We start from the raw sequence: 27,286 nt of genomic DNA on the forward strand, positions 1-27,286 counted from the left end.
GGGGGCTGAGCTGGTCCCCTGTAGCCTGGAGGACTCCGTTTGGGCTCCCCTTCCTTCCCTGCTGCCTTGCTGTGAGAGCCCCCCCCCAGCCCACACAGACACCCCCCTACCCCCAAAAAACCAACACTGACAAAGCGCCCGTTCCTATTTCACTCTCTTTATTATTTATCATTCTTTCAAAATAGGATATGTTCAAAAATATAAATAGGTGCAGGGAACGCTGGTGCCCCGCACGGTCCCCTGGAAAGAACAGGTTGTCCCGGAACGGGTGCTGCGCCGCAGGGGGGGCAGCGGGGAAGCAGAGAGGGGCCGCAGCCCCCAGTGCCTGGGTCCTGGCTCTCAGCATCCCCTCGCCTCCCTCCTCCCGCAGCTCCTTCCACCGCAGCCCCCCGGCCCTCCCCACCCACCCTGACGCGCTGCAGCAGTAGGAGGATTCTGGAAAAAAAAAAATAAAATAAGACCCCAAAAGGTGCTGTTCACCCCGGAGATTAAATAACAGAAATAATTACATTGTTCGTGGATAAAATCAGGAAAAAATAATCATCTTTATTATTTAACTTAACCCCCTGCCCTCTGCAAACCCACCCCCCTCCCTGTCCCCAAAGGCACGAAGATAATTGGAACCGGACGGTTAGTAAAAATGCTGAGATCTAATTTGCTTTGCTTTGGTGCTTGGAAAAAAACCATTAATTTTTCTTTTATATATATACACAAAGGTGGGTTTGTCTTTAATATATTTTTTTTTTCCTTATATGACAAAAAAGCAACAAGAAGAAGAAGAAATCGACTCTGTTAATATAACTGTTCTGTTAAAAATCTCTCTTTCGCTTTCCCCCTCGGTCTCTCTGGCCCCGCTCTAATGGGTGGGTCTGTGCACGGCTCTGCCGCTGGGTCTCGACCGGCTCCTGGGGCTCCTCTTGTATAGCCTGCGCTGGTAGTTGGAGGCTGCGGAAGAGGCAGGAGAAGAAAAGGCACCTTGTTAGCAGGAGCCAGGACAGAGACGCTGCTTGTCCCATGCTGGCTGCCCCGGCCCCTGGCTCCCTGGAAAAACACGGGCAGCCGCAGGCAGCGCTGCCCGGTGAGCGGCGGTGTGTGCCCCGGCGCCAGCCTGCTCGCCCCTGCACAATCGGCCCTTCTCTCGCCCCGCAGTTGGGGTTTGCTTCGCCCAGGGGTGAAGGTGCCCGGGTGCCTCCCCTGGGCAGGAGCATCCTCTCTGTGGATGCTTGTCCCATCCCTTCCCTGCGCTTGGCTGGGAGAGCACACAGGGTGGGCACGGGGACCGCTTCCTCATCCCCCCCACTGCCCCGCCAGTCCCACCCCAACCCCCTGGGACAGCGAGGGAAATCTCTATCACCAGTGGGATGTGCTCAGGGCACAGGAGGGGAAACAGCACTGTCTGGTTGGCAGGGACAAGGGGGGCATTGCCTGATCTTTGCTGCCAGTCTCCCTCAAAGCTGGCAGCAGTCTGGTGAGATAATTGCAGGAGGGTTTTGATGGAAGAAGCAAAAGCTGCCTGGGAACAGCCCAGGTCTGTCGGTTGCTGGTGGTCTGTGCTGGGAGCAGCCTGCAGTTCTCCAGGCCCATGGCAGAGCCAAGGGAGTCAGCAGCTTGGTTCACACCATGAGGCCTCCCTCACCCTTGGACACCTCCTCCATCCCTCCTCCTTCCGTCTCCTCCCTGGGGCGGAGGTTTGTCCCTTAAGCCCTTATCGACTTTCCCTGGCCATGAGATTGTTGCTCTAGCTGGAGTTTCCCAGCTGGCCTAGAGCCGGGCAAGGAGGCCACTGGACAGATGCGATTTGGCTGAGGCTGATGAAATTATTGGGAAGCTGCAGGCAAGCAGAGATGGGAGAGGGGTGTAGGCTGGGACACGGGTGGGAGAGGGCTGGCTGCCATCAGCTGGAGCCCTGATAGGAGAAGGGTCAGGAGCCCAGCCCTGTGCCTTGGCTTAGCTCTGCCGCAGGGCTCCTGCCCGCTCCCAGGGCAGGGCGATGCCGGGGAAGGGCTCCGGCGGACCACAGCTCCCCCCTCCTATTCTCTCTGCTGATGCAGGTGGTGCCAAAACTCACCCTTTCAGAAGCCGTTGCTTTTTCTTTCCTTTCTTTAAGTAGCCTGGGCCCTTGGTAAGCTCCCTGTTGCCCTCTCCTGGCTCTGGAGCTGCCCCTGCCCTGCCTAGGTGGAGGAACCTCCAGGGCAGGAATAGCCCAGGCTGTCCCTCAGCCAGTCCCTGTGGTCCACACCTGCCCAGAAGATGCCACCTCCCATGGCCTCATCATGGAGCAGCTTTCAACAAGTTAAAGGGACCATGAGGTCTCCTTCTGCCTGGCTCGGAGCTAACCTGCATCCTAAGGCAATGCCCCCCTCATTCCCAGCTCCTTCTCCCAGCTGCAGGGATGCATCAGCCCTATCCCAAAGGCGAAGGGGCCAAGACGTACGGTTTATGCAAGATATCCGTGGCTCCTCCCACTGCCCGTTGGGCTGGCACCGAATCGTGGGCACGTGGCGCTGGATGTAGCCTTGGTTGCACTGGTACCGCACCATGGAGTTTATTTCATAGCGGTCCTTCTTCCGACCAAAGGTCCTGGCGTTCTCCACCACGGGGGGGTCCCCGCAGGCCACTGCAGGAGATGGGAAGAGACATGGAGAGCTCGAGGAGTCGTGCCTGGCTGAGCGGGCACCTCACACCCGGGCAGCTCCTGCCTGCCTGGCGCAGGCTGGGCACGCACAGCCTCATCACCCTGCTTCTCCTGCACCCTGGCTCTCTGGGTGCTGGAGAGAGGGAGTGTGCAGTGGCTGCTTGAAAGGTGGCCACTTCTGGGGTGGAAAGAGGCAGCCGTGTCCACAGCCATCCTTGCCCAGCCCTGAGGTGCAGTGGGAGCGATGCCCTCCCCTGTTATTGCCCTTTTGGAGTAACATCTCTGATCTAGAAGGTATCTGGGTCCTGTCTGGGCAGATGCTGTCACCTGAGCCTGCTGGACTTTTTTTGCTATGCCCACAGAGGGATGGTTCCTTTGTTTGGAGGGGGGACGACAGACTGAGGCAATACAAAAAAGGGACAGTTGATTAAAAAGTTCATAAAACCTTATAATCCCTTTGAGATTGCCTCTGTCCACAAAATTTAGGGATGGGAGAATGGCACACTCTGTGATGGACCTTGAAATTAAGCAGCGGTCTGCCTCGGGGGCTCCATTCCTGCCTCCTGGAGAGGCAGTGGGAGCTGGGCATTGCACCATCCACTGGCACCTGTGGGAGGGCATGGAGCTGGTGTGTGGGAGCGATGCTGCAGCCAGGGTGCTGCTCTGCCTGGGGACACGAAGCCCTGGCCCTGCCTTCAGCCCCACAGCCACTGCCTAAGCCCCCCCATCCTTGCTGGCACGGTGCAGGGTGCTGACCTGTTCCTTTCTTGCAGGTGAAAGGGAGGTGATAGTTGCAGGGAACGTCATTCCATTCGCCTTGCTCGTGCCAGATCATCACAACGCAGTCCTCACCCGCTGAGAAGAAGTTATCGGGTTGGTTGGGCCGCCAGTTCTCAAATTGCTGCCGAGAGAGGAAAGCCCTTCACCTAAGGCTGAGCCCTCACTCCTCCTCCCTCCTTCATCCCTGCTGCTGCCTGTGCAGCTCACCACCAGAGACCATGCGTTGCCAGCACTGCTACTACAGCAGTTACTTCTATTGGGATGGTGACCAGGAGCTTAGCTGACCAGCTTTACCAGAGGTTTGGAAAATCCATGAGCCCTACAAAGTTTAGGGCTGCCTCCACTCAACGCCCAGCCCAAGCACTCAGCACATAACTCATGGAGCTCTTTCCACCCAAGGGGAACCTCTTCCCCCCCCTGAAAAACCGTGCCCTGGGCTGCAGGCTTACCAGGGAGTGCCCGTCGGACCAACGGAAGTCGTTCTCCACGGCTCTGTCACTGAGCCCGATCCACTGGTAGTCCTGTGCGTGGCCTGGAAGAGCCAGAGGGGGAGAGAAGAGTGGGTCATGGTTCCCCTACACCTTGCTGGAGGTGTTTCTTTGCCATCTCAGCTGACTGTGGCCCTGGAGCCTTTGGGTCATTTGGCTCCTTCCCAGTCACTAGCTGCTCATGTCCTTTTTTCCCTCCCTCATATTTGTCCGTCTCCCTCCCCACTCAGCATGCCATGAGCATGGATCCACCCACGCTGGCACGAATCACTGCGCTTGTTGCAGCAAGTGAACATCTCGTGAGCAAGACACACCAGAAATGCGGTAAAAGCAAAGAACTGTCTTAGCCGAGAAAGGGCCCACTTCTGTCTCATGGCTGGATGGTTCTTCCTCTCCCACGCAAGGGTGAGGCCTTGTTAGGAAATATCTGAGCACCAGTGGGGGAAATTGTGGTTTTTACATCATTTTGGATAAATCTGCCTGTAGACTCAGAGTCCATCGGATGGACCTCTGCCCAGTCTCAGGCTGCCCTCAGCACTCACTGTTCACAAATTCTTGCTCCTCTGGGGTGATGATACTGCTCAGGTGGGCTTGATGTTGTCGGCATCTGGTCTCTGCATCCATCCAAGTCTCCCTCTCTTCAAAGTGCCTGTAGCAGTGGCCCTGGAACTTGGTCCAGCCTTCCTCACAGTTTTCCAGGTCTGAAACACACAAAGGAGGGATGAACAGGAGTTGATGCTTGGGTCTGGAAGCCTTCCAACTCACCTCTTAGCAGCTCATGCTCTCATGGCATGGAACAACATGTGGTCACTTCCACTAAAAAGCAAACTCTGACACTGTTGCCTGTGGGAAATCCCAGGGAAAATGATCAGAATGCATCCAAGACACAGGCAGAGAGGGGAGCTTGTGTTGAAGACCCCCTGTTTGCAGCAGTCTGACCAGTGCTACTAGAAAGCTTGAGTCATACAAACTTACTCGTGAGCAATTCAATCCCTGTGTCATGTTCCTGGACTCTGTTTTTGAGGAACTGACCAAGGAAGAACCCTTCTCTTCCCACTTATGCTGGCCTGTAGAGTTTTCTTGCTTTGGAAAGAAGCTCCAAAACCTGAATCCAGATGCCCAGAATCAGCATGTATGTGTTGAAAAGGAAAGAGGGGAGGAGAACGCAGTGTTGGGTGGTTGCATTGCTTGGTGTGGTTCTGGGGCTCTGGAGGAGAAGCAAGCCTACAGAGGTGGGAGAAAAGAGCCGGGGGCCTGAACTTACCATGGCAGAGAGAGAAAATGAAATCTCAAGGAAAGGACTTGGAAGCTGCTAGAAAAGTACAAAAATTTCTCAACTTTTCAGAACATCTTTTACCATCTGAGAAACACTGAAGAATTGAACCCATTAATTAAAAAAAAAAGAAACCACAGATGAGCAGAGGCAAATGGAGAAACCACCAGAAAAGGCCTCAGCAGCTCCTGTGCAATGCAACACCACACATCTGCTACATGTGACCGAAGGAAACAGAAAATGCAACGTATTTAATTTCAGCCCTTAAGCCGCCTGATCTACCATGCTTCCTCAGGCACTTGCTGGTCTTGGAGTGGTGGGCTTTCATGAGTCCTCATGCCTCTCTCCCTTTCCAGGAAGGTTTTCTGTACTCAGTTTCTTTCTTCTGTTGTTAAACTTGGTAGGTCAAACCACTTGTCACCTTCCATCACACTAATTCCTCCCAATCCACCCTTCTGGTGTTCTTCCATCTGGAGACTACAGATGCTTCATAGATGTTGGAAGGGTTGCTAGTTGAGGCATTAAAAACATTTTCTGCCTTCTTCAACAGATCAAATGGATTATCTGGAAGTAGCTGAAGCTCTAAGGATTCTTGGTCTTTGCAGGCAGGTCGCTTGCACAAGGTGAGCAGAGAGCTCTGTCTTTTGAGATTTAAGACTTTTTTCCAGCTGCTTGAACACCACCGCTTGTCATCACAGGCTGGGGTGGGGCAACACATGGCACAGAACCTCAGCAGGACTGTTACTTAACAGGAAATATGACAGCAATTGTCTTGGAAAAGAATGACGAAAAGCTTGCTCCCTGGTAGCGACGCTGTCATGATGACAAGGATTGGCTGTGTGCACAGAGGTGGCACAGCTGTCCTGCTGTTCTTGGAGACCAAGAGATGTTATAGAAAGGAAGGTTTCTTCATTATAATAATCAAGATTTACATTCACCGCTGAATTCCGGGCATTGGCTTCCTCTTGCATCTCCCAGGCTATGGCCCCCACCATCATGAGACCATAAATCATAGAAAATAGGAAAGTAATTCTGGCTTGGACCAAACAAGATAGCAAGCAGCCACAGGGTAGACAGTCTCTTGTCCTGCTACAGGGATCTTCAACAAGAGGTAGCAGGGATGGGTAAATCAGGGGCTGATTAGGCTGCATTGGGAAAGTGATGTTAAGAGAGATGACCCAACGATCCTGAGCCTTCCTCTTATGGACTACTCCATACATTCATGTTGGAAGCAGAAAGAGAGATGCAGAGAAAGGGGAGCACAAAGTCCAATGTAGAGTATCGTTACTCAGGCCAAGGTGAAGAAGACACTGCAACCTTATTCCTCTTTTGTTTGAGCAAGGCAGGAGAGCTTCCTCTCAGCTAAGCTGATAAAAGTTTGGACTTTCATCAGCTTTAAGAAAAAAAATATCCTTTTTTTCTTTCCTTGTAGAAACAAAAAGAAGTATTAGTGCAGGTCATAGTACCTAATTTTGATGGAAAAATAGGTCACTTCACGTTTTCTCAAAGATATACATCCCCTGCTGATTTTGCCACAGGAAGCCACATTGAAGAGGTGACAAAAATGTTGTGCTGTGTCAAATCAGTGGAGATTCCTGGAGTGAATGAGGCTTCTCTCAGCTGTATCTTCACAGAGGGAAACACAATAATTTTTCACGGCTCAGTTGAAGCATCCTTCCATGAAATTGCAGTCTAGCAGAGAAAGTTTGCCTGGGGTGAAGATGTACTCAGATGTTTCCCTACTGTTACAGATGAACAGAAGACTCTTGACCCAAAGAGACAGCGTCTTCTGTGATCAACACCATTATAACCTGTATGGAGCTTCACTAGAGAAACTTAACAAAAAAGAGAAAGCTAAAGAAGACACCAGAAGCTCCTGCTTAGGAATCTTAGAGGACATCGTGCTGTGATCAACAAAGTAATCAAAATACATAAGCAAAAGTCTCAAGGCTTTTCCCTAGTGTATTTTAAGCTGCTGTTAGATGTTAGCTTACTGAGATGAGGGCAGGATCAATGGGAGCACTTTGGGATCAGCTTTTTTTGGGGGGTAGGGTGTGAACGAAGTAGTGCAGCAGTTAGTAAGATTAGCTGAAGCCAGGTAGGCCGTACCGATCTCACACAGGTCCCCTCCGTAGCTGGGAAGGCATAAGCATTTGAAAGAGTCGATGCCATCAACGCAGGTAGCTCCATTCAGACAGGGGCTTGAGTAGCACTCATCAGTGTCTGCAAGAAATCAAGGGCTTCCATTAGGGCTCTGGGCAGACAACTCCACAGGAAAACAGGAGAACTTGTTTCCTTGCTCGTTTAGGAGGGAATATCAGTTGTTTTGGGGGAACCTAGGAGTTGCTAGGGTCTTACTTTAAAATATACTGCCACTGCTGCTGCTGGAAGAATGAAGGGAAGACACCCAACCCACCCAACAAGGAAGGCATTGGTTTTCTGTCATTTGATGGTTGAAGACCACTCTGAAGATATCAGTGCAAGCTCGGCAAGATGTATCCAATACACAGCATTCAGTGTCTTTGACAGCTGTGGTAGCTCTTCCTTGTCCACTGTCTCTGCCGGACGGATCAAACATGCTAACTTGCGTCTGTGCCTCCACCAGCTATGGGTCTATGAGGAAGAACGTGGAATTCTCATAAGTGATGGAAACATCCTGAAATAGACCTCTAGCTCCTAACTGGCCTTCCTGGGGCCAGTGCTCACTACTAGTTTCTTCCTAACTATAATTCAGATGAAGTCTTGGGGCAAGAAATCTCTTCTTCAGATGAAAAGACTGGAGAAGAAAAGAAGTGGGTTCAAGGGTGGTTCAGAGACCCCCAAGTTTTTCCCTTTGAGGATCTTAGGCCTAGCTATCGGTGCCTCTTCCTTGGTGAAGAATATTGGAGTGCAGTGCCATTTTCTCCAGATCTGTCCCCACTATGCTCTCTCTTGCTTGTGATGGGGCTGGAAGAAGTTGCATGTCTTTTCCAGCTGTGTATTCCCTCCTGGTGGAGGAAACTACTCCTGGTTTCCCACCTAGAGCAGCCCTTAAGATTCTTTCTGTTTTTCTGGAGTTGAAAAGAGAAGTCAGTATGGGAAGAGTTTGGCCCCCAGCTCTCCAGTGTTTTTCAGCTTGTTAATTAGCACAAGCCTAGGTAGTACTTCCATCCCCTGTAATCTTGGGGCAGAAGGAAGGAAGCATGGATGCTCTGTGAAAGGCCACAGGTAGCCAGTTTGTGTCTATATATTGTAGAATCTAGCTTGTGCTGGAAGTAAAAGCTCTTCTCCCAGTAACTCTCCAGACTGAGCCTTAATTTGACTTATTGTGCTTTGGAATCAGAAGAAAAATAATTCAGAAGGCAAAGATTTCAGAGACGTTCAACTCAAGAAATAAGGAAGAAGACTAGGGAAGAAAGTGGGAGCACATCCATGCAGGTTAGGTTAAATGATGACTGGTTAGATCCCCATGCAAGATGTTTCTCTCTTTCATGCTCAGAACAAATGTAAGGCTTTAAAAGTGCTCACTAACACTCCATGCTCTCCTTGTGGATGAGAGGGGTTAGTGAGGAAACATTCAGACATGATAAGCATGCTGGCTACAGGAATACCAGAGCAGAACAGTGACTCCCCAAGGTCTGTGCTCATCTTCTGATTGGGGTATATTCAGTCGGACACTTGTTTCCCTGCAGAACTGTGGTCCAGCTGCTCAGTGTCCCCAGACATATGAGAGCAGATGCATATTTTATCCCATGTGGCTGTCTAGTTGCTCAGTGGCCAATGTCTGATATGTCAACTAAAAGTTGACGTGTTCTGTAACGTGCCTAAGTGATGCCAAAAATTCTTCCTGACCTTGGAATAGTAAATCATTTCGTGCTTTGGAGCATGAAGGTTGTCATCTTTATTCTAGGCTGTATCATTGTGAGCAATGAAATTATTCCTCAGACGGTTGATGAACATCTTACACCAGTTTTGCAGTTAGTTCTTCACCGATACAAGGATTTTTTCCCTCTCAATTGCCCTTCTAAATACTCATGAATGCTTTCTGGATTTCTTTGTTCAGTGCAACATGAAGAGAATTGGAGATCCTGTTTCCATGACACTAATAAATACTTTCCAGAACAAAATGGGGGTTGTGGGCCTAATAGAAGTGAAGAGTTGAACTTGGCTGGCTATTGCTCATTAGTCACACTTGGAGTTCCTAGAAGATAGAAAGCATAAAGGAAAATGAGGTATCCTGAGGGATGATTACAACTCTAGAAGCCCTCTGGGATTCCCAACAGCAGTGGCAGCACAAAGTCGTGTTGATTCCAGTGGGCTCCAGCTGACCAAGTGAGGAAAGGCTCTCCTTTGTCCATTAGGCTCCATGAAGTGGGAAGCACACTGCAGAAGTGGGAGAAAAGCACATACGAGAGCTAAAGCAGACTGTTTAGCAGGGAATAATGAGTCTTCGGCCATCTTTGGCCACGTGGACTAAAATTTGGCACATCCAAGATCTCTTCTGAGATGCAGGAGACACACTGTCAGTCGCCATCCCTGGTCTTGGAGGAGGAGGGAGCAGGCACACGAGTGCAAATTCATTGCCACAAATTTCCAGCTGGGAAATAACACTGGAACAGAATTTCCTTTTACACATATTGTATATAATATGATTGCACATATTATATATGCTGTAAAAGCAAATCTCTGCATATAATATATGTCATATATCTCTCCATACATATACATATATATTTTTATATATGACACATAGAGAAAGGGTGTGTACTTGTAGGTAGTACTGGAAAAACAGACAACAAATACAAGTGAGACACAGACAGGTTTTTTTTTTTGTCCCAAAACCATGCTGCAAATGGCTGGAGAGGAAAAGTTTTAAGCACATGATGATCATAAATACCAAACTCCCTCTTCAATCCATTGGGCTGTTGGGGCAGTGACCCTGTTTCCATCTGGATGTTAGAATCACCTCACCAAGCTGATGTCAGGAAACTCAAACATACCAGCTGGGTTGGGAGAAGATGGTTCTGGTCCTCCCAGAAAATCTAGGTCTTGGAGGTCTTTTCAAAAAGTAAGTTCTAAATGGCAAAATTGGCAGTGATATTGTCTCTAGAAACCATGGCAAGCCAGTTTGTGGGTTTTTCTAGGATACCACATCAGAGCCAAAGGATTTACAGGAGAACTCCAGTGAAAAAAAAATGCTATCTACCATGCAATGCTTGGCTATTTTCTTCGTAGCATTTTATATACCATAAATGTGTCCATTTGCACTGAGCTTAGAGCTAGGTGAGGTTAGCAAATCACTGTACACCTCTTCCGCCAGCTGACAAGCCCGGGGCACGCGGGGTTTGCCAGCTCTGCTCAGCGGGAAGCGAGCCCCTGCCTCGCAGCACCGGCTGCCAGGTACCATGACATCCAAGGGTCTTACACAGGCTCGAGTGAGTTATTTGCTTGGGTGAGCAGTCATTCAAAAAGTCATCTCTGCTTTGAGAAGCAGCTCAAGAGCTTATCAACCGTCAAGACGACAAGGCTGCTGCTGTTGTTCCCCAGTGCTAACAAAGGACAAGCGATGCCGCATGGGATGCAGAACAGAGGCAGCCCTGGATTTCAAGAGCTTCAGCTCTAGAACAAAGACGGGGGAGAAAATGCTTTGCAGTGCCACGAATAGGAAGCCCATTTAGAACATATTATTGACTCACTTCTTGAGGATAATGCCAAGTTAGCAGCTCTTTAGAAGAAGACGATTCGTACTGCAGTTAATATTGCCCAGAAGTTGCAAAAGATTATTCAAGCCTATTGTCACAACAGTTTCTATTTTTTGCTACTAACAGGACCCAAGGTCTAAATTCTAGATTAAAAAAATAACAAAACCAAAAAACAATTAAACCAAAATATCCAATGTAAACAGTGTCGTACATCTGGAAGATGTAAACTGTTGGCTGGAGAAAGCAAGGGGAGTTACATAGCTACAATGCAAACTTTGCATTTGTTTCACCATTTTCTTCCTAAGATTTCTTTTACATTGCCAGATAGATACATACTATATTTAGCCAGAACTATTTTCTTTTGGTGCAACTAAACACAAGTATTCTCCCCATGCCTTTGAAAACAGTTTGCTGTACTAGATCATGGAAACTGGAAAGAGGAATCCTTTAGAAAGGAAAGAGAAATAGATTGGTCCTGGTTTTGCTCAGAAGGCAAATGGCATGCGAAAGTGAACACGCAGTGTCAGTGGTGAGAAGGAAATGCTTTTAAAACCCTTCATCCCGAGCTGAAAAGACAATACTAGAAACAGTGCTAACACTTTTTAAAACAATACAGTCTGTGCATTTCTCTCAATGGCAGCCTGTGCAGAAGATGAGCAAGAATACACATTAAAGGTCAGCTTTGTGCTTAAAACATCTACTAAGGAGAAGCAGCTTGTGGACCAAGAGGATGCTATCATCCAAACCCTGACACACTGTATAGTTTTCCTGAAGCTGTGAGTAATTGGTTTAGAAATTTACCCTAGGATTTAAACTCCGGGTTTTGTTCTGCAGAGAGGAAAAGGTAGGACAGAAAGGCAAGGCATTTCCAGGATGTCCAACAGCCCCTGTGGTGCCCCTAACCCTTTCTTTACAGGCCTCCTTGTAAGTGCAATTATCCAAACAGGGACTCAGAGACCAGCTAGACAATTATCTTCTGGAGGCTGAGGGGAAAAAAAAAATCCATGTACAAATTAAATTTGCTTTTCAGAGACTCCTGGAAAGTTTGAACTGCCAATCTGATAGCTCAAACAGCAAAGAAAAACACTGGAGCAATTGTAGGGTGACTGCTACAAGAAAAGAATAGGAGGAGTTGGGAAAACAGTTCTCTGACATTTTAAGTAAAATGCTAGCATGGAACATCACATAACCAGCTAGTGACTTATGATGAGCAATTAAGCAATTAAAATAATTAACTACAGTAATTAAACCATAGCCTCCATGCAGCAGAAGGAGCAGATATTGCTACAGCCTTAAAAAGCTGTATTCACCTAGAGAACAGCAAGTTTCCAAGAGAACCTGTTGATCTGCTGGGACCTTTGATTTGTCCAACACTCTCACGGAAGGAGAGCTCAGGAAATGTGGACATCCCTGCCTCCAAAATATTATGCGTAGAAGTAAACTGACATGTACATAACACTGGTCCAGGATGGTAGGTTGCCTTTTCAGAGAAAGGTTTTAGTTAAGCTAAGAAACTTATGATGCAAAATAGACACTATATCCAGGAGATATCAAATCAGCTGGTCAGCTGCAAATGGTCTGTGCTTTTGCTTGTCTCTCAGCCAGGACTGGTACCTCCATCTCCTTCTTAAGATCATACTCTTCATTCCACATTAGGTGAAACATTATGAACCAGGTGAATGTTTTCTAGACTTTTTCTTCTGTGTTGATCTTCTCTGGACCAACAAAACTCTAAACCTTGGACTTCCACGGCATGAAGAATGAGGAAAGCCCATCAAGACCTTTCCTCATTTGGATTCTAACCTTCAGCTGTGTTGGGGCCATAGGCAGCAGACTTCATGGACTCATTTCACCAGAGAAAAGCAAAACTTCACATAAATAGCTGCCATATCAGCACATTTCTCTTTTTTCCCTCAACTTGACTGAAGTTTTTAAGTCATTGACTGGTCAGAGTGCTCCAAACCACAGCCTTTCACTGAAGTGCCAGCATGCTTTTTTTCAGCTAATAATTATTTGTTTTCAAATCTTACCAGGAGCAAAAAGACCTGCTGAGTTGGCAAAACTCTGGATGAAGAAGCCAAGACAATTCTTCAAGCTTGTGGGGCTCCTGTCCTTGTGGAGGAATCAAACTGCTGACTAAAGACATGTGCATGCATAGCCTTTAATTTGGTTAAATACTAAAAAATACGGGCACTCCAAGCGTTAATCTACAGTCTTCTTGTTCTTCTGGGTCTGGCTTTTAGAGAGAAGCAGAGGCTACAGCAGAGCAGAAAAATATCATTCTTCTTAAATCATCCCACTAAAAAGACTGCTGGATTTAACTGGAACCCTTCAATGACAGGCCAAGGCGGCCACAGGCACATGCCTCCCTGCTCCTCACTCTAAGCTCCTTCTGTAAGCTGAACTAGCTTCACCCATGCTTTAATGTTAAATTATTTGCACTTAATGGGCATCCATTACATCCTACAAACTCTGAGCACTGCACAAGGCACAGATACTAGAACTGATCTTTTTGCGAGAGCTACACTTCAAGACTGTGAAGCTTCCGTGAAAAAGGCAGCCACAACATGGGAAATAGTATTTTGGGTTCCAGCCTCTGGTTATTCCTTGCAGACTTTCCCTGTTCACAATCCCCAGAGCACTATAAAGAGTAACGACCCCAAAAAAGGAAATCTGTGATTATTTTTCCATTTTTTTTCCCTTCTTCTGTCATCACTTTGCTCTAATTCCCTAGAAGAAGTTCGCTTTGTTGCAGGGGTCTTGCAAGTTCATGGTCAATACATTTTCTTGCCACCTGGATGAGCTTCCTTCAGACCCTGACCAGGTCCCCTATAGGGACATCATAGTAAAGAAGCTTATCAATCAAAAGAAAAGCTTTACCTTAGCATATCTTCCCTGGTGGGAGCACCAGCCACTCACGCCAATCAAAAGAAAAGCTTTACCTTAGAATATCTTCCCTGGTGGGAGCACCAGCCACTCACGTGTACTCAAGCCCATCTCTATAAGGAGTCTACAGTTAAACTTCATGCAGTCGTCACTTGCCCTGTCACCTGCTAAGAAACCCCAGCTGCTACAGCGTCATCTCTGTGCCTTGCAGACACACAACATGTTCCAATTTCAGAACATTTTTCAAGATTCTTCACACATGAGCTGCCGAACACATGGTTTTCTTTCAAAATACTTCACAAGAATGTTGGCTAACAAATGCTGTGAAGAATCTGGCAATCGCATTGTGGGTAATTTATAAAAAGAAAAAGCAATGAAATAAAACCACACTTTGGGGCCAATATTTTTTTTTAAATTTCTTTTTATACTGAGCCTCACTGGCTGGTTTCCTTCCTTCCCCTCAACCCTACCTTTGCTGGCTTGTTTTTGTCTCCAAACTTGGATGTGGCAGTGGGCATGGCCCAAAAGCTGAGCCCATTAGGTGTGCAAGGAGGGCTTTTGGGTGGGTACCTCCTGCAGCACCCTGCCAGGCCCCAGATGCCGTGCCAGGCGAGACCAGTGCTGTGGGAAGGACTCCTCTTGCCCTCGCCCACCCCTGCAGCATCCCCCGTGCAGCTGCTCAGCAGACAGGCAGGACCTCAAATGCGCTGTGAGCAGGACTGAACAAAGGTTTGTGATTACCTGTTTTCTCCGAGGGAGAGAAATGACACAGAGGGAAATGCAGTGACTCATTCAAAACACTTTGGGGATGGAAATGGTGTTAGAAACCAGGCTGAGCTTCAGAAAACCCTGCACTTACAGACCTTTACTGAGTCCAGAGCTACCTATGCTGAATGGTGTAAATTAACCAAAAAGAAGCAGTTCAGGAGGTAATGTGGGAAGGGAGTGGAATTAATGTTACTTTTGCTAGAAGGAACTGAGCAAATCTCTTTGCACGCACATTTTGTACCATACTTAAGCAACATGTCCTACATGAACATGTGGCCCACTGAGAACTGAGCATACCTCAGTAGGACCTTCATACAACAGCACAAGCATTGGTGGTTTTGAAATGGGGCCTGTCTCCAGGAGCCAGCAAAGTGAAATGAAGCCATGGCCAGGGATGCCACAGCTCATCCTGTGTTACCGGGACTGGGCTCCTCCCTTGGCCAAGAAGCAGCCATCAGCAAGCACAGCCATGTCCCCATCTCATTTTCTTCTCATTGCAGTATCCACAGCACGTGAACACTGCTGGGGAGGGGGTGTGTGCTTGTCAGAAAGCTAGAAGAGGGTTTTCACCATAAATGGTTACTCAGATTTAAATATTAATCTGTTTATACTTGGCAGCAAGGGGTCCTACCAAAGACAGAGTGCTAAAACACCAAAAAAAAGGGGCAGGGTAGAAGGAAGGGCATTTACCAGCAGAGCTGACAAAAGGTATCGTCTCACATATTTAGCCCATTCTAGCTGCAGAAAGCAGGGTAAGACACAGACCACAGGACACCCATGCTCTGTGCCAAAGGGCCCGGAGCAGTTTGCCCGATGCTGACATTGTGCTCAGCGCAGATGATGCCGAGAGCAGAGATTTTTGTCCCCAGCTGGCTTGCTTTGCCTCTTACCCCTTGGCACTGCAAAGCTGCTGATGTCCAGCCTCCCACTCCGGAGCAAGCACTGTGAAACACTTGGGGATACAGGCAGCAAATCAGCACATCATGGAAAGAGAAACAAAAGAGGACAGGGACTTGCAGCCTGTTTTATCCAACTTCTCAGCTGCATCCACTAGCCAGGGTGGAAGTCTCTGGTGGGTGGAACCGTCTTTGCTCTTGTTTCCACAGGAAAAGAAAAAAATGTTGTTTTCTCTAGATTATAGCAATAGCTAAGAGCAATTTCAGAGGGGGTGTGAATGCTCTAGTGCCTTCCCCAGCTATGTCACACTCAGGAGCCTGGTCACAGCGGCTCTCAATGACCAGTCACAGAATACTCTTTTCCAAGCCCCCACCTCTGGCAGGACAGAGGGGAGAGCTCACCTATGTCCCAGCGATCACTTGGGTACCCCGAGGGGCACAAGCAGATGATGCCCCCAACACGTTCCTGGCAGGCACCAGCTCCACCAGGCTGCTCATCACGGCTGGGCTGCAGCTGTGTCCACCAGGAACAGCAATTAGGAGGAGGGAACGATGCCTACTGCTATGGTGCAGGGAGGGAAGGCCAGGCATGCATCTCCTGGTGCTTCCCTTGAACTGGTCCTCTGCTGCTCTTCCCAGGGGCATGTAATTGCCATCGACAGGCAGGAGGGAGGTCCAGGAGGATTCTGGGGACGTGGTTACGCTGGCTGGATAATTGCATTTCCTGCCCAAACACAGACTATCATTTGTTAAGACAGAAGCTATTGAACACGACCTGTGGAAAACCCCACATGTTTATGGCTTCCCACCACAGTAATATTTTGCTCAAGCCTGCTTCTGTGTCAATGTTCTCTGCTGTAGAAGAAGCAACACGTGACAGCTCTGCCTCCTCCCTCCCTCCCTTCCCCTCTGTAGCGCATTCCCTTCCATACAAGAAGAAGACACAGTACCTTCTGTAGTGGGTCCTAATGCATCTATTGCTTCTTTTGAGACTTGAGGCAGGGCAGCTGTAGCGGTGGCCAGCAGATGGGGATTGTCTAGAACAGCCGTCTCCGTCTCTTGTCCTGACACCGCGGGAGGGGAGGGCTCTATTTCAAGCTGAGCCTCTTCAGTGTTCCTGGGTCCTTGTGTTGGTTCAACATCTGGAGTACTGGTACTAATTACAACGTCTAGGGCAGAGGTTTCCCCTGAAATGCCTGTGATGGAGTGTGTCACAGCTCCAGATGTTGTGTCAGGAATTTCCTTCTCCTCGGGAGCACCAGAGGGCTCACCACTGGCCAAAGATGTGGCAGCTGTTTCGATGTTAGCAGCAGGCAATGCGGATGCTTCTCCACTGGTGTCGTGGACTGTGGATGTTTCTAGGCTAATCTTAGGAAATGCAGATGTTTCACCCTGGGCTTCTTGACTTGTGGATGTTTCTATTCTAATTTCAGGAAACGCAGAGGTTTCCCCACTTAATTCTTGAATGGTGGATGTTTCTATGCTAATCTCGGGATAGGCAGATGTTTCACCCCTGGCTTCTTGACTTGTTGGTGTTTCTATGCTAATCCCAGGGAATGCAGATGTTTCCCCACTGATTTCGTGGACTGTCGAAGTTTCTATGCTAATCTCTGGAACGACAGATGTTTCACCTCGGGCTTCTTGACTCGTGGATGTTTCTATTCTAATTTCAGGAAAGGCAGATGTTTCCCCACTGATTTCATGGACTGTTGAAGATTCTATGCTGATTTCGGGAAATGCAGATGTTTCCCCATTGATTTCATGGGCTGTTGAAGTTTCTATGCTAATTTCGGGAAAGGCAGATGTTTCCCCACTGATTTCGTGGACTGTGGATGTTTCTATGCTGATTTCAGGAAATGCAGATTCTTCCCCACTGGTTTCCTGGATTGTGGATGTTTCTATGCTGATTTCAGGATAGCCAGATGTTTCACCCCGTGCTTCTTGACTTGTGGATGTTTCTATTCTAATTTCAGGAAATGCAGAACTTTCCCCACTAATTTCATGGACTGTGGAAGTTTCTATGCTAATTTCAGGAAAGGCAGATGTTTCTCCACTGATTTCATGGACTGTGGAAGTTTCTATGCTAATTTCAGGAAAGGCAGATGTTTCACCACTGATTTCGTGGACTGTGGATGTTTCTATGCTGATTTCAGGATAGCCAGATGTTTCGCCCCTGGCCTCCTGACTTGTGAATGTTTCTATTCTAATTTCAGGGAATGCAGAGGTTTCCCCACTGATTTCTTGAATGGTGGATGTTTCTATTCTAATTTCAGGAAATGCAGATGTTTCGCCACTGGCTTCTTGTATTGTGGATGTTTCTGTACTACTTTCAGGAAACGCAGAGGTTTCCCCACTTACTTCTTGAACTGTGGATGTTTCTGTGCTAATTTCAGGATAGCCAGATGGTTCACCCCTGGCTTCTTGACTTGTGGATGTTTCTATTCTAATTTCAGGAAATGCAGATGTTTCTCCACTGATTTCTTGAATTGTTGATGTTTCTATGCTAAACTCGGGAAACGCAGATGTCTCCCCGCTGATTTCATGAAATGTGGATGTTTCTACACTACTTTCAGGGAATGCAGATGTCTCCCCACTGATTTCATGAATTGTGGATGTTTCTACACTACTTTCAGGGAATGCAGATGTCTCCCCACTGATTTCGTGAACTGTGGATGTTTCTATGCTGGTTTCAGGAAATGCAGATGTTTCACCACTGATTTCATAAGCTGTTGATGTTTCACCACTGATTTCATAAGCTGTTGATGTTTCTATACCACTTTCTGGCAATGTAGATGTTTCCCCACTTGATTCACCAGATGAAGAGGCCTCACCACTTGGCCCAAAACCGTAGGGAAATGTGACAGCTGTTTCCCCACCCAGTTCCTGTGATACTGTTGGTCTTGTCACAACTTCTACTAAATCAGAAGTGACTAAAGTGACTTCTGGAAGCCCTGAGGCCTCCCCACTAATATCAGTCGCTGCTGAAGATAGTCCGCTTAGATCTGTGGCTCCAGAAATGTCTCCACTGATGTATGGGATCCCGGATGGTTCTCCACTGAAGTCTCCTGTCCCTGAAGGAAACCCACTAGTCTCCACAGCTCCAGACCCTTCTCCAGATAGTCCTCTGTCTCCAGAAGGAAATCCACTGATTTCTATCATCCCGGATGGCCCTTCTCCCACCTCTTGTGCAACTGACGTCTGTGTTACAACTTCTACCAAAGTGGTATCCACCAGAGAGACGGTGGGAAAGCCAGAGGTGAGTCCACTTTCCTCTCCAGACAGTAGGCCACTGGTGACATCAACTCCAGAGACTTCACCACTGCTGTCAATCACTCCACTCGGGTGTCCGCTCGTCTCGAGTACTCCAGAAACGCTCCCACCAAAGTCTACATGCCCAGAAGGCTCACCACTGATGTCTAAACTCCCAGATACCATGCCTGATGATTCTTCACCTCCTGAAGGCAATCCACTGATTTCTAAAATCTCTTTTGCTTCTGCTCCTGTAATTGAGGGCGTTGTCACTTCCTCCAAATTGGCATCTACAAAGGTAATGCCCGAGGACTCACTGCTTCCATCGATACCAGACGCAAGGCCACTTAGGTCCCCCAGGCCACTGACCTCATGGGTTTCAGATGGTTCTCCACTGACATCCAGTCCTGAGGGCAACCCACTGAGCTCAGACCCTCCGGAGGGCTCCCCGCTGAGCTCGGGCAACCCAGAAGGCTCCCTGCTGAGCTCAGACCCTCCAGAGGGCTCCCCGCTGAGATCAGGCACCCCAGAAGGCTCTCCACTGAGCTCAGGCCCTCCAGAGGGCTCCCCACTGAGCTCGGGCACCCCAGAAGACTCCCCGCTGAGCTCAGGCACTCCAGAGGGCTCCCCGCTGAGCTCGGGCACCCCAGAAGGCTCCCCACTGAGCTCAGGCCCTCCGGAGGGCTCCCCGCTGAGCTCAGGCACCCCAGAAGGCTCCCCACTGATCTCAGGACCTCCAGAGGGCTCCCCGCTGAGATCAGTTCCTGAGGGCAACCCTTGGGCTCCACCACTGGTGTCCCATTCAGTGGACGGGAATCCCGACAGCTCTTCTTCACCGCTGACTCCGATCGATCCTTTTCCCTCCTCTTGCCGTTCTGGTGCTGTTGTGATAACTTCCACCAATGTGGTATCCACAAGAGAGACGGTAGGAAAACCAGAAGTGAGTCCACTTTCCTCTCCAGACGACACGCCACTGACTAGCTCAGTGCCAGAGATTTCTCCGCTAAATCCAGAAGGCAGCCCACTGCTTTCCACCCCAGATGGCATCCCACTGATTTCTGGTATCCTTGAAGTAGACACGGATACATCTTCCTCTGCAGAAGGTAAGCCACTGATGTCGACAATGCCAGAAGGCACCCCACTCAGGTCCCCTGAGGGTAGCCCACTTTCACCAGGTAGAAAGCCACTGGTATGCAGGTCTACTGATGGTAATCCACTTTCCCCGATCCCTGAGTGTTCTCCACTAAGTTCAAAAACTCCAGAAGTTGGTTCTCCACTTGTATCCGGGACTCCAGATATCCACCCGGAAGCTGAGGATTCACCACTGACTTGATGTTCTCCAGACTCAGTCACAGCCTCTGACACTTCGCTGATGGAAGCATTGGTACTTGTTTCCTCTGGTATTACGGTAGCTGGAGGAAAAACAGATGGAGTCACTGGAAAAGAAAGTGAACAAAGAGAGAGAGAGGAAAATTATTTACTAAATTGTTTTAAAGAAGCTATTAACAATTTCCTGGTTGAATTTACCTCCAAACTGATACCTTTGGGATAAAGGCACAAAGTATTTGCAGAAATCGTTTGGTCCCTTCAAATTTGTTAATGAACATTACATCTTAAACAACTGTAAATTATATAAATATGGAAAACTGACAGAATATGTGATCTTCTGACATGGGACAATGGCAACAGTGACACCAACTCCCAGGTGCCAAAATCAAGCTACTGCTTCCTCTGAGATAACACGTGGAAGAGGAAAAGTTTGGTGCTGCTCTAACCATACTGCAGCTCTGTCCTGTCTGGAAGGCATGGTCTGAGATCTGTTTCTGGCCTGCCTTTCCCGTCCTGGGTACACAGCAACATATTTTGTAAGGTGCTTGGGCAATGCTATGTGTGCTGGTCTGCAGCATGGCAGGATGGCTAGTTAGTTAGGTCAGTCCTAGACAAAAGTTCAATAATATACATGTGTGGCGCCTCCTGTGGTACCTGTGTGCACGGCCTCAGACTTTGCTAATATGGTGATAATTGTCTGGGTTGAGAGGGAGTCTCCTTCAGCAAAGACACAATCCATTTATTTTGGGAGTGTCCCAAACCTACAACACCAGCCATGCTGTGACCCAGGAGATGGTGAAACTCTGACCCACCTGAGAGCAGCGACACGTCAGTTGGAAAGACCTCTGTCCCCCAGGCTGTCTGATTCTCAGGTTGAGTGGCAAACTCCGTCTCCACGGTTGCCTCCTCCCCGGAGGGTACCCCCTCCACTCCAGGGATCACTTGGGTTGCCAGCACATCTTCGTCAAACAACGAGGTGACCCCCTCCTCCTCCACAGGTGGCAGAGCTGGAACAAAAAAGTATTGGCAGGATTTTCCAAAAATTCACAGTCCAAGATGCTGGTGAAGTGCTTCACCCAAACTGGCACTTTGATGTACCCAACCTCCCCCATGAAATCCCTTTCCCCGAGGAGAGCGGTCTACACGCCCCACAAGGTGTGGGAGGGTACCTCTGAAGCAGAAGGCATGATGTCGGGACAGCGGGTCGGGAAAGCCCGTCTGGTTGTGGTGCTGGTAGACGGTTCTCACTCCAGGTGCATCCCCCCCACAGGCAGGACGGGGGCTCACGATGGGATAACGGAGACTGCCATCGGCTAACCAGCCAGCGTAGCATCTGTCCAGGCCCTGCTTCCAGGCAGCATGGAGCTGGCCAACAGAGGCCAGTGTGGCGTTTTGGCTCTCACAGTACCGCTGAGCTTCTGGGAAGGTAAACTGCTCTGGCTGGGTTGCGAAGAACACCTCACCTGAAGGATGGAAGAGAGGACAGGTGTGAGTCCCTGCACCCCACCCAAGCACACACAGATGTGGAGCTGCAAAGCACATCTTTGCTCCACAACCATGCCCGGAGGAAGGGGAAGAATGTACCCTTGAGCCTGTCGATGTAGCAGTACACATCATAGGTCTCTGAGGCCGGGCGCATGCCGTATGACCGCACACCTGGAGAGCTCTCTTTGTCTCCTATGCAGTTACTTCGGGGATTCACAATGGGATACCTACCAAAAGAAGGAGAGAAATGGTAACCCAGGGTCAGCCCTATGTACCCTGGACTGAAGAATCTTGGTGCACTTGGGAGCAGGACATGAACAATTCACTGTTAGAGGTGCTCAAAGCCCCCAGAGTGACATGGAAACAAATTTAATCTGCACTTACAGTTTGGGGCAATGCCTACAAACTTTTCTCCACTTTTCCTACATGTCAGTACACTTGGAGCTCACTGCTGCAGGACGTATGCACAGGTTAGGAAAGAGGTAGGACAGGTTGAGGAGAACAGGTCTATTGGCCACTAGATATCATGGCCTGGAGACAACCTGAGGTCAGGAAAGCTTTAGATGCTGATGAGCAGAGCAGCAGGACAGACCAGAGTAAAGCCTCAATTTCATGGCTGAATAATCATTTTGAGAGGTGCTTTTCCCAAGTCAATATAGTTTTACCTGACTGTCTGGTCCCGCAGCCAGCCAGCATCACACTGGTCAAAGCCAGCCTCGTAGGCAGCCTGGAGCTGTTCGGGGGTGGCAATAACCGCGTTGTTCTCCAGGCAGGCCTGCTGGGCTTGGACGAAGGAGAAGGCGTATCTGCTGCTGGCGGCGCGGTAGTGAAACACCACACCTGGGGGAAGAGAAGCCGTGGTGAGACAGCAGATATGGGACCCGCCCTCCACTGAGATGTGTGACCAGAAAGGATCTTCCCAACAACAGTGCAAGGACCAGTGCCTGTCAAACCCACATTGACAGAGATAACTCATTCATTGAGCTCTGCTGCCATCGAGGGTGATGTTCTAGGGATCTCTTAAGCCCTCCTCTAGGATCTTCCTGCTTTGCCTTTCCCCTTCCCTAGAGCCAGATGCACATGGGAGTGCAGAGTGTGACCACGGCAGCCCCAAGCATCAGACAGCTGATCCCTTTTCAGCACATGATGAGGTGACCCACAGCCTCCTCCTCACCCCTCCTGTCCTACTGTAGTGGAGGCACTCAGCCTGTCCCTGACCCTAAACAGACCTGCACACCTCCAGGCACCTGGACGCCCACTGCAATGGCAGAAGCTCAGACTGTTTTCAGTTGAATGGTTACCTCTAGGAGAAACCAATTTTCAGGCTTCTTGGACTCCTGGTGACTTACCCATGGGGGAGATGGGCTGCTCGGGGAGAAGACCAACACCGGGGGCCGCTGTCACTTGCACGAGCTGATCTTCCACTGTGAATGCTGAGGCAGACTCTAATCCTGGTGTGGCAGTCATCACCACGGCCGGTTCCACCGTGCTCACCTCTGCCATTTCAGTGGTGATGGCAGTGCCTAAGGCTATGGTGGTGACCTCTTCAGGTACAGCCCACACCCCTGTGACATCCCCCCTGGTCACGTTCTCCTCCTCCGGGGCAGCTGTCTCTACTGTGACACCGGTGGCGAAGAGATCGGGCAGGACGGTGAAGCCCTCATACAGCTCGGTGGCGGCGGGCGTGATCTCGATGGGCTCCAGGGTGGCAATGCTGCCGCGGGCCTCCTCCTCCGTGGCGTTGCGTGGCAGAGGTAGCTCCACTTCAGTCTGGGTGACGGTCTGGATGGTGAAGGCGCTGCCCAGCTCGCTTCCCGTCTCATCGATGAACTGCCCTGGGACCAGGGTCTCGACGTCGTCCCCTACACCAGGAGACAAAGCAGCAGTCAGACAGGACATGGTCAAGTCTAGCAAGGGGCACTGCGCTGGTGCTGCCTCGGAGAAGAAGCTGGGTGTTTGCTGGCTCTGAGAGGAGCAGGGAAATCATGATGGTCTGGTAAAAGAAATGGTTTTCCTCCCTCTCTACAACACCCCAGCACGGAGGGTACCACAGCCGGCAAATCAGAGAGGACTTTCCCTCCTCTCCTTCCCGGGAACACCTTGCCCATATCCAAGTCTGCACTGACCTCTAGTGCCTGCTGCAAGGAACTTAAGGTGGCCGGAGGGAAGTAGGGGAGCTTGGAGAACCTCCACAGCAGGTCTGAGCCCTGGGAGAACGACAACTGGGTCCTCACGCTCAATGCATGAAGTCTCACCAGGATCCCTTCTGTTCTACCCAGGCGACGACTTCAGAGCTCATGACATACAAGCATCCCTGTCACCAGGACAGCCAAGGCCACTTGCTGTACCAAATACATTCAAACAACTCCCACCTTTCCACTCCCACATCACTTTTCTGCTCAAGTCACGTCCCTTGGGTGTAGGAGAACGTGCTTAATGTGCCGCTGAGCAGGTCAGCCTGCAGCGAGGACGGAGGCTTAAAGAGCAACTTAAAATGGAACTGGGCAGGTGAGGGAGGGATGGGACATCTTGGATATGCAGCCAGGCAGGTCTTGGCTGGGGAGGAAGAGATAATGAGACACTGCCAGGCTTTTCCCCTAATACTGCTTTCCCTGCTCTGTTTAATTCCAATTCCATTTTCCTGCCAGTTCATTTTTGCCAGTACCTCCAGAGCTCAAGGGATTCAGAGAATTAGGTAGAGATGCTCAGACAAGGACTGGCTGTACTCAGCAGTTTCAGATGCATACCCTGAGATAACCAGAAGGCTGTGGCTTGGTGGATCAGTCTTTAGCCTGGCCATGTAGCTGGATAATTCTAAGGGGCCTCCTGACACACTGTTCATGCACGCATCTGGGCACAACAGGGCTGTATCAAAGGGGTTTTGAAACATATTTTAAAATATTGTTATTATTGTTTTAGAGATGGCAATCCTATTTGAATGTTAGCCTCTGGTTGCCCTGAACAGACCATATACCAGTGTGCTTTGCCCCCTTCTTGCTGCAGGGAGAAGAGTACAATTAGAAGAAAGGGGGAAGAGCTGGGATGCTCTCTACCTCCTAGATGCAATTTGGCCCCATTTCTGATGGCTGGAGACTGTTGCAGTCTCTGATTTATCCCAGTATGAAAACTCAGGCATGTATCTGTACCACATTACAGCACCATACACATCTTCAGGATCAGATCTGTTCTCTTTTTCCTTCCCTTCCATCTTCAGCATTCAAAGTCTTGTACATGAAGCACCTGAGCCCTGCTCCATGTCTCCTGGAGAGCTACCAAAGCTGGAAGGTCTGGGACAAATGGAGAGAAGAGGGCTGTGTTACACCCACCTCCTCAGAGCGACCCTGTACAGGTCAGGCATCTGTGCTCTTTCTCGACTCTGCTTCCTACCTGAACATGAATGGGGAATTAAGTCCTTTGCCAAAGCTGTTTCACCCCCCCGGCTTTAAAAAAATAATAAATAATGAAGCAAGGGGTTAGCTCTGGCCAGGGAGCTCCTGCTCGCTGCTGTGTAGAGGCACATTGCTTAGTCCCACAGCCCCGGTGCACTCACCGCTATAGCAGATGGCATCGTAGCGAGAGTCGGGGTGAGGGTACCCCGTTTGGTTGATGTACAGGTACACTGTCCGCACGCCCACCAGGTTTCCTCCGCAGTTGGGCCGTGCCCTGGAAATGGGGTAGCGGACGCTGCGATCGGCCAGCCAGCCTGCGCTGCACATGTCCATGCCGTCCTTCCAGGCCAAGTACAGCTCTCCTGTGGTGGCCAAACGGGCTCCCAAACTGCGGCATTTGTCAAAAGCTTCTTGGAAGGTGAACTTCTCAGGGGCGGTGGCATAGAAGACTTTACCTGCAATCACACCATCCATTAGCACAGGAATTAGCTGTAGAATTTAATCCCAATTCCCCTTCTTTCCCCTTCCCAGTCCTGAGAGTCTGGATAAGATGGGAAGTCCTGTGTATTACAGCTGAACTGCAGCCCCATGTTGGTGACTGTCTATAAAAATTAGAAGAAAGGGAGTCTTACAGTCAGAATACAGACTGGAGCAAAACATACCAAACTAGCTGGAGCCATAGGGCAAGAGGAAGACAAAAGACAATTTCAGTTCTGATCTGCTGAATATTTCAATGGATCCCTGTCATAAGCATGGGTGATGGACGCCTCTGAATGTCACCGCCTCAGATGGATGACCAGAGACACGCAGGATGGCATGGGCTCTGGTGGACGTTAGATGGACTCCACCCTCTGTACTGCATTAGTCATTTGGCATTAAAATTGTCCAAGGTCTAACAAAGAGACTGTAGAGAGCATCTGGCCTTGCTGGGGTATGTGCTTTTCCATCTTTAACCTGTCCTGCCTCTAGGCTCTTTGCCTCTGTATTTACTCTGGTCTGGTCTAGGCATGATCAGAGCTTTGGCTGCTTCTGCATCTAGTAACAATAAAAGCCCCAAATCACCTTGCATTTGCTCTGCATAGCAGTAAACATCATAGGTTTCATCTGGCTCACGGACACCGTAGGTCCTCACTCCTGGAAATTCATCCTTGTCGCCGTAGCAGCGTTCCCGGGGCCAGTGGATGGGGTACCTGGAGGAAAGAGGCTGTGTAAGGCGGGGGGGCAGGACCCTGGCAGCAGTGTGATGGTTTATGGCTTTTCCTGGGTTATGGGCAAGGGGAAGGATGATCTGCTGTCCTGCCCTCCCTCTGATGGTCCTGAGCAGAGCAGGTCCCTGGGAGCACTGGCCAAAGGTGCCTCCCCGGTGGGGGATGCACAGCTCGGTATGGTTGAGCCACACTTGTGCATCTTGGCATAGCATCTGTTTTGTTCAAGGAGGATGAAGGATCAGGATTAAGCTGTTGTCCCCTCAGCTGCCATCACCAGCTGAGGAGGACAGTGGTCACTCTGCTTTCTACTATAGATTCCCCCCTGCCCCCGGCAGACAACGGCTTGCAATCCACCGCCGCCCTCTGCACATCAGCAATTACAGCAACTGCTATTTAGCAGCTGTTTCTCAACCGTTTTCAGTCGGTGGCTTCATTACAGCAAGCCCTTCCCTAAAGACCCTGCTGTGGCTTTTCTTTCCCCTCCACTGTTCATTACCTGACAGTCTGGTCCGCCAGCCAGCCAGCATCACACTGCTCGTACCCATCCTCGTAGGCAGCCTGCAGCTGCTCAGGAGTAGCAATGACAGCGCTGTTCTGGATACAGGCCTGCTTTGCTTTCTCAAAGTTCAAGGTGTACCTTGTGGAGATTGCTCTGTAGTGGAACACGATGCCTGGAAAACACAGCGGCTGTCACTCGCACATCTGCTAGAGAGCAACCAGTGCCTTTCCTTCCAAAGAAGTTAGGGATTCAGAGAACAGATGCTACATGTCAACTAGAAACAACGAGCTATTTCTGCTGATTATCTGTATTTCAGCATCTCAAACCAAGGGTGAATTGATGGGCTTCTTTCACAGGACCTTGCAGAGGACATTGGTGACCTAGGACAGCAACTGCCCTCCCATGGTGCTGTAGCAAAGTCAGGGTGCATTAAAAGCCAGTACCTGAACAGTAGCGCCGGGAGGAAACCCGTCTCCCAGAACACAGAGCTGTATCACTGTCAGGACTCAATACTTTCCTGATACATCTCTGTGCAGCATTTTAAATGCACAGTTCAGAAATCAGCCAGTGGGGCAGAGCAGGGACCGTGCTGAGGTGCAGGTTTGAAAGCTGCCACCTCCCAAAGTCTTGCTCAGGACCAAGGCTGCAGAGTGTCAGCCACTGCACAAACACCCAGGAAACATTAACAGGAGGCAAATATACTTCAGATCTCCAGATCTG

General features: G+C 49.5%; 1 protein-coding gene across 1 annotated transcript in view; it reads right to left on the reverse strand.

The window, feature by feature from the left end:
• Nucleotides 1-725: 725 nt before the first annotated feature.
• ACAN (aggrecan) overlaps nucleotides 726-27,286 on the reverse strand; it is a 28,682-nt gene continuing 2,121 nt past the window's right edge. The window contains exons 3-16 of the mRNA XM_035891465.1: nucleotides 26,564-26,738; nucleotides 25,922-26,049; nucleotides 25,021-25,314; nucleotides 22,820-23,332; nucleotides 22,136-22,310; nucleotides 21,570-21,697; nucleotides 21,155-21,448; nucleotides 20,798-20,992; nucleotides 16,358-20,092; nucleotides 4,446-4,604; nucleotides 3,865-3,947; nucleotides 3,392-3,536; nucleotides 2,435-2,617; nucleotides 726-945 (exon numbers count right to left, since the gene is read on the reverse strand). Of these exons, the coding sequence (XP_035747358.1) occupies nucleotides 857-945; nucleotides 2,435-2,617; nucleotides 3,392-3,536; nucleotides 3,865-3,947; nucleotides 4,446-4,604; nucleotides 16,358-20,092; nucleotides 20,798-20,992; nucleotides 21,155-21,448; nucleotides 21,570-21,697; nucleotides 22,136-22,310; nucleotides 22,820-23,332; nucleotides 25,021-25,314; nucleotides 25,922-26,049; nucleotides 26,564-26,738 (6,296 nt within the window). The 3' untranslated portion in view covers nucleotides 726-856. The remainder of the gene's footprint in view (nucleotides 946-2,434; nucleotides 2,618-3,391; nucleotides 3,537-3,864; nucleotides 3,948-4,445; nucleotides 4,605-16,357; nucleotides 20,093-20,797; nucleotides 20,993-21,154; nucleotides 21,449-21,569; nucleotides 21,698-22,135; nucleotides 22,311-22,819; nucleotides 23,333-25,020; nucleotides 25,315-25,921; nucleotides 26,050-26,563; nucleotides 26,739-27,286) is intronic.

Source organism: Egretta garzetta, unplaced genomic scaffold (genome assembly GCF_000687185.1).
Source record: "Egretta garzetta isolate BGI_Z169 unplaced genomic scaffold, ASM68718v1 scaffold203, whole genome shotgun sequence".
NCBI classification, from domain to species: domain Eukaryota; kingdom Metazoa; phylum Chordata; class Aves; order Pelecaniformes; family Ardeidae; genus Egretta; species Egretta garzetta.